Source organism: Phalacrocorax carbo, chromosome 1, assembly GCF_963921805.1.
Source record: "Phalacrocorax carbo chromosome 1, bPhaCar2.1, whole genome shotgun sequence".
NCBI lineage: Eukaryota > Metazoa > Chordata > Aves > Suliformes > Phalacrocoracidae > Phalacrocorax > Phalacrocorax carbo.
The window spans coordinates 119558975-119566338 of record NC_087513.1 but is presented as its reverse complement, the minus strand read 5'-3'; the positions used below and the strand labels follow the sequence as shown (position 1 = coordinate 119566338).

Sequence of the window (7364 nt, the reverse complement as noted above, 5' to 3'; positions counted from 1 at the left end):
TTGTACAGCAGACGAACAATGCCAAATTTTTTTTTTATTTCTCTATTATGTTACCAACAATACTGTTCTCTGCTTCAAAGTACGACTATAATTAGAAATGTGATTATGTAAAAATGGCACCATCTTATTCGGCCCTGCTTCTTCCTGTGCTTAGTCCTGTTAAGCCTGTTTTTGCTTTCCAGATACCCAAACTTCTCCTAGGGCTGCGCCAACTAGGAATAATTTGATTCTTGCAAGGGACTGTATTTTGTACTAGCACCTGTCTCATCTATATGCAGGAACTTACCGGCTTCAGTGCTTGAAATTTCTGCTTTCTGAATCTCCAAATGTCTTTCATCCTGCTCTGCAATGCCTATTTATCTGGCTGCCTCCTGCTTGCCAGACGTTTTTTCCTAATGCTTTAGGAGAGTCTCTCTTACTTTTTTCTTTCTAGGGATTCCCAGAGCCAGTTCCGCTCTCTTTTGAGGTGGTCTTTCCTGATGGCCAGTACCAAGATAATATTTAGAAGATAATAGCTTCCCGCCTCATATCTCCTCAAGATGTCAAAAGAGAGAAGGAAAAAATAGTCCATTTTGTGCTCCAGGCTACTGTAAGACTAGGCGGCAGAAGTAGACAAAGCACTTTATGACGTAGCGTTGGGATTGCAAGTTCTTTCTGCAGGACAGTAGCATCCATCTTGTGCTAATGAATGCTAACCTTGAAATTTGTCTCATGGATGCTCACCTGAGCCTGACGCATTAAGTCACCTTTTCAAAAACTTACTCTTTACCAGACTTGCTTTAGAAAATCGTGTCAGAATCTACTGCGTTCAAGATATAGTGAAATATGCAAGTTTCTTTGTGTCAGGCAAAATTAGTAAGTTTTTTACAAGTGAGAAGTATATGAAGCGTACAGCAGAGTGGTGGTATCGGTAATGTCTCCTACCATTTATTGGAAAACAAAAATCGTGCTTTATGCTAATGTGCCCTCAGACAGAGAGGCTTAAGAAGGCATTTTGAATGAAAAGTTGGGGAACCTTCAAGCCACCTGGAGCCTTCACGTGCTCTGGGTAATAGCTGAATAGCCCATGGTAGATGCATTCAGAAGAATGAGGGCTAATCTTGTGCTCTGACTGATACCGACTTTTTCAGTGTAACAGAAACTGCTTTCTATAGGTTGGAAGGGGGACTATAGTCACATGGATGGCAGAACCAAGATTACCAGAAGCGCACTTTGTACCTAAGTTTATAGATCTTTGTTAGAAAGTCCTGACCAAATTATAAAATTTATTAAGTTGTATCTATATTAAGTATAGGTATGTATTATTGTTAAGGAATTATGTGGGTTTTTTTCACGGTTTGCTCAGTTCTTTTATTATTTTAAAAATAACTTTGCCATGGAAAGACTGTAAAAATAAATGTGTAAATGCTAACAGAAACTGCCTGTGTTCCAGGAGAAACTTTAGTTGCTAGAAATTTCATGGAAATTTCATTACTGCTGAATTTTTGCTGGCCTGACAAAGAATGCTGCATCAGCAAATGCAAAAGGGATTTCCCATTTCACTTTTGGATGTAAACCACTTAGTGTGTTTAATCTGGTGATATTTTCTTCCAACATGAGAAACATTTTATTAAAGCTTGCATTTGGATCCAGATGTTTTGATTACCTTTCCTAGGCATTGCATTTGATTTTGTGGCAAGTAACAGTCGAATTGTTTTGTATCTAGCTGAAATCTCTTAGATTTTCAAGGTCTGTTCTTTTTCTTTTTTGTCTTGCAGTTTTCAGTGACGATCTACACGCCAGTCTGTATTTTGTCAATGCATCTCTGCAAGAGGTAGTGTTTGCTAGCACCACAGGGACACTGGTACCCTGTCCAGCAGCAGGGATCCCCCCTGTGACGCTCAGATGGTACCTAGCAACGGGCGAGGAGATCTACGATGTCCCAGGGATCCGCCACGTCCACCCCAATGGCACTCTCCAAATTTTCCCCTTCCCTCCTTCAAGCTTTAATAACTTAATCCATGATAACACTTACTATTGCACAGCTGAAAATCCTTCAGGGAAAATCAGAAGTCAGGATGTTCACATTAAGGCTGGTAAGTACAGTCTTCCATTGGGTTCAAATGGGCTTGAGGAGGGAGGGAGGTTGGGTGTTTCAGGCAAAGTGTATCAGCGACTGTGAATCAAAGTAGATTGGGCAGAAATGTAACCTCTGAACTCTTCACAATATTAAGTAAAATAGTGGATTCTTCCCTGAAAGTGGATTCTTTCCCTGATTTGATTTATTTTGGTGGTGAAAAGTTAGTTTTCCAAAGATCATAATCAGTTGAGTTTCTGCACAAGTATAAGGAAAAATGAATTGATAATGAAATCATTAATCAGACCACGCTTACTCATTAAAGAGCTGTGAGGGAAAAAGATGCAGTCTTTGGATTTTGTATAGGGGCCAGAAGAAAAGTGGAATGCTTACCTAGTCACAACCCTTCTCATTTGCTTGTACTCAGCTGTGCTTTGTTTTGAGAGAGAAACTTGTGTCCTGTGTAATGATTCGGCAACTGATGTTGGTCCATAGGCAGCGCTTTCTGTTTAAGCTAGAAGATGCAAATTAGCATAATGCCTTTGTGTCTGTTTTCTATACTGACTGTGTGCAGACTGGGTCAGCCAGTGGAGAATTAGAGTGGGATCAAAATCAGGCCTTTTGTTACAACACATAAACAGAATTGCATAGTTTTTGAAGGTTTTGTCTACCCACTTGAGTTAATTAAAATATTCAAACAAACAAACAAAAGCTGGTCTGGGAGCTGACTCTTGGCTAGCACAAATCCTCATAACCTCTTTGTTGCTGGAGCTGTGCTAGTCTTTTCTCAGAAGTATCTTTCCTTTGGAGATATGCCTTCACAGGAGTTATGTAGGGAAAACTGTGAACTGTTAGTAAGTAGAGTTGTCTGTGACTCTCTTTAAGTAAAAGAATGTATTCTCTTTATCTTAATGATAAATTAGCATTCAGAGATCTGTAGTTTGCAGGCAATTAGCAGGCAAGAATAAAAAACAGGTTTCCCTGAAATTCTTGTGTCTTATTAAAATTTTAGTCTAAAAAAGTGGGTTTTCTTGCACAAAAAGTGACTAGTAGAAGCAAGTTCACGTTACATATATGTGGAGTTTCTGTAATGGTCTATGCTTCTTCTGAAAAAGTTTAGTTGTCCACAGATCAAAAAGGTTTGAAATCCAAAGAGTCATAAGAATATAGAGTAACCAACTTTATGTTTGGAACTCGTTCTGTTTTTTGGTTTTTTTAATTATTATTATTTTATTTTAATGGATTTGTGGACAAGTTGTCTGGCAGAATTATATTTAGAGTGAACATATTCGTTTGTCCTTTGTGGTTCTGTTAATGTATCTCAATTTTGAGCACCTTTTGGGCAGCATTTTTTTCCAGTATTAGTTTCCAATTTTCTTTTTCTTAGATAAACTGATGTGGTGGTGTAGAAGAGGCTACAACTTGCAATGTTGCTAGCTAAGGCTCTGAACTGGTGTTTATTTAGTTGCTAATGCATATGATATGCATGACAGGATGCAGCTATATCTGTTGCTCAGCATTGACCCATTTATCCACAAAACCCCAAAAGAAGTCTTACTCCTCTACTTGAGAAATAAACCTCACATATGGAAGAAGGACGTGAAAAAAAGGCTTTGCAGTATGTGGCTGTGGCTGCTTGATGCATAAGCTAACAACTCTCTTTGGCCAAGTCAGAAATGCCCCTTTCACCCCTTTTCCTTCCCTTTTTTGCCTTTTACCCCTGATCCATTCATTTCTCGATATGATTCAATTTCTCAGTTAATCTGAGGTTTGGATAACAAGTTAAAGACCACCCCTTCTTTCATATGAATTGATACTGTATGTCAGAGCTGTCATTGTGCCTGATGGCAGATAATAGCTATTAGTGAGTATCTTTTCCAAAGTCTTGTGTAGTCCCCCAGTCATAGGAAAATACAATTTTTGAGAGAGTGTTCTGTGCATAGCAGTAAGTGTATTTTATGTTAGGATGATAAACCTTGTGTTGCTGTTCATGTGAAATCTGTACACAGTTCCCGATTGGCCCTAATTAGCATGATTTCCGGGGGAGCATTTTCTAATCTATTTTCTTCTCCATCTCCTCCTCCTTCCAGTACCCTCAAACAGCAATAGGATTTCCCAGGAATACAGAAGAAATCAGTGGAGCATCCGATCATATCACAGTCATACAAAGCCTAATATAGCTCAACCCATTTTCACAGTCAGCTTGAGAAAATCTGAAGCTCATTTACCTGCTTCCCCGAGAATACGGGTAGCAGGTATAAGGGCTCCAGCTCACAGATGATTGTAATGTACTTAATGTACATTAATTAATTAATATAGTTAATGATTGTACCAGAACTTAAGGGGTAGCTACAAAGTAAGTGGAGACTCCCTTTTTACAAGGAGTCACATGGAGAGGACAAAGGGGAATGGACACAAGTTGCTCTTGGGGAGATTCCGATTGGACACGAGGAAAATTTTTCACATGAGGACAGTCACCCATTGGCATAATCTCCCCAGGGAAGTGGTTGACTCAGCCACGTTGGACACCTTTAAGAGTCATCTGGACAGGGTGCTGGGCCGTCTTGTCTAGACTGCGCTCTTCCTAGAAAGGTTGGACTAGATGATCCCTGAGGTCCCTTCCAACCTGGGATTCTGTGATTCTGTGATTGTGGTTTTGCATCTAATTTTGCATATAATGCAACACACATCCCCAACCCCCGCAAACCCCTAACTGGCACACTTAGACACCCAAACCCTATCCTCTTCCAAGCCAGTCCCAAATAAGAGTAAAGGTGCATATCTTCAAGCTTTCCTGTGCAGTCATGGCAGGGAAGAATATATCTTTTTAATAAAGGCTGGACTTCTCACATAAATTCATGACTCAGGGACTTGAGATTTAAAAAAAAATAAAAATCAGCAAGTCATTCTGGAAAGGACTGAGGGGCCTCTGAAATCACAATTATGTAAAGTTTTTAAGCAAGGAAATGAAGAAACTTCCTTCCAGGTTTGTCCCCCATGTATGGTTTCTGTGTTTGCTCTTACTGAAATGATCAGCTGGGCTGATTTTCAAAATGGTCAACTGTTCTGAAAAAATACACATACCTTTACCAGTGCTTTAGGTTATTGCTGCTAAACAAGCCTTTTCTGTAAATGATGGTTGGAGCATGAGCATTAGACAAAAGTCAGCCTCATTAAGATGATCTATGTGTCATTCCCTCCACTGTAGAACAAGATTAGGGGGCTGCTTCATCACAGGGCAGCCAGTGTGGTAAAATCACTGCATTAAAGGTGCTTACAATTTCAGTTCAGCACTTATAACAGGGTTAAGAATCTTAACCGTTGATTAAAAATAAATCATTGACTTTTTTAGAAAGCTAGTGGAGTCTATCTTATCACAGAAAAATTGATTTGTTTTGATTTACAAAAAGATATTTAATTTATAATTAAATTTATTTACTTTTGGTTGAAGTTCCTAACAGTTATACTGCTACAGTCTTGTTTGGGATGGGAAAATTCTGTCTTCCTTTTTCCAGTGGTAGCACTGGACCTGAAAACTTGATGCTGTTTGAATTTGTGAAAAATGCAGTTATGTTTCAGTAGTCTGCCTTTTTTTTTCTTGAAGTACATTCTAAGTGGGGCTGACACTTAGAAATTCCAATGTTCCTTGTGTATAAAAATACTTCTGTAAACTCTGCAAAGGATTTACTGACTCTTCAGTCTAGAATCAATGTGGTTAAATGTGATTGGTAAGGCTTGTTATATGTTTGTGGGCAGGATATGTAGGCAAGAAATGTCACTGTAACGTGGCAGGTCAGCATTGCTGACTTGGTTATGCTGCTGCACTGGGGTTGTTCTTCCCAATAACATTTACCCTCAGCCATATACTTGCCTCAGACACACACATCATTTTCCAACACATTCACCCCTGTTTTCTTGGAAACTGTTTGTCACTTCAAGATATACAACTTTGTTCAACATCCCAAGATATGTAACTATGTTGGCTGTGGTGATTTTTTTTTTTTTTTTTGCGTACCTTGACCTGCGTGGAGTCAGTGTGCAAAATTTTGTTTTTGCATTGGTCCCATGGAGGTCTATATTGCTGCTTGTCCTTTCTGTCTTACCCATTTACTTCCTGTAGTAGACAACATCTGTTTCTTCTCTGTCTACCACCTTCTCCATTGACTGTTGCTTGCAGGATTTTTCAGCACTCGTTCTTCATTGAATTTTTTCAGTGCCAGGATTTTCCTTCTCTCCATTCTCCTACCCAATGGAACTTCATCTCATTGCAGCAATATTAATTTGGTGTGAAGGATTTCTCTAGTTCTTTTTTCTCTTTGTCCATTAAATTAATTCCTCCAGATGCTAGACAAATCATATCCTGAGTCTAAGTGCCCCTGTGCTGTTTTTTGATACAACTCTGAATCATAGTTTCTGTTTTCTTACCATAAATCTACTTTTTTTCAGTGCTGGCCAATTGAATGTAGCTCTTACCTTACCTACTATCATTCCTCTGTGTTTCTGAGACACCTTGCTTTTTCTCTGGCTGTTACCTCTATTGATTTTCTCCTTCGGTTCTCACTTCTTCGAAATCCTAAATGACACTGACCTCTTCTACCCTCTGGACGTCTAATTCACATACAGTACTTGCATGTACGTTGTACCCTTTGATGGAGCAGAAAAGAATTTTTGATGGGAAATATGGCATGAGAAACTAGACAAGTAACAGAAAACATATAACCATTTATCCATCTAAATATGCAGTTCTTACAGAAGTCTTTCTCCTTGTTCTCAGAATTAGGTAGGGGAAGGACACAGAAATATGGTGAAATGCAGATTTTGAGGAAATGAAAAGACCTGGGAATGTTTTCATATTAATTTATGATCAGTCTTGAGAAACTGTATCATTTACTGAGGCAAAAAAATTCACAACCTGAGGAACCTTCTTGGGGGAACTTTGCAAGGCTAACTGAGGAAGTGGGTGGGATGTGTGATTATGACTTGTTTAACAAAACGTCTTCTTCTATCTTCAGTTTTACGGGAACCCTATACAGTCCGTGTGGAGGACCAGAAAGCCATGAGAGGCAATGTAGCAGTGTTCAAGTGCATTATCCCCTCCTCTGTGGAGGCATACATCACTGTTGTCTCATGGGAGAAAGACACAGTCTCGCTTGTCTCAGGTAGGCTGTTATGGCTTTCTTTTCCATTTGACAATGGCAGCTATAGTTCCTGGGTTTTTTCCCCTCAAATGCCTGATGTTTACTTTGAGTCAATTATAGCTGAATGGTATGTCATCCTTCCAGTAACATATTTCACATTAGCATTGCTG

General features: G+C 39.2%; 1 protein-coding gene across 3 annotated transcripts in view; it reads left to right on the top strand.

Moving 5' to 3' along the window:
• Positions 1-1997: 1997 nt before the first annotated feature.
• DSCAM (DS cell adhesion molecule) overlaps positions 1998-7364 on the top strand; it is a 394607-nt gene continuing 389240 nt past the window's right edge. Inside the window, exons 1-2 of one of the 3 annotated variants that reach the window (XM_064472101.1) lie at positions 1998-2075; positions 7069-7215. In XM_064472101.1, coding sequence (XP_064328171.1) covers positions 7113-7215 — 103 coding nt within the window. In that variant the 5' untranslated portion in view covers positions 1998-2075; positions 7069-7112. Of the gene's footprint in view, positions 2076-7068; positions 7216-7364 lie in introns of those variants that run through there. The other 2 variants (XM_064472093.1, XM_064472090.1) reach the window with 2 other exon arrangements.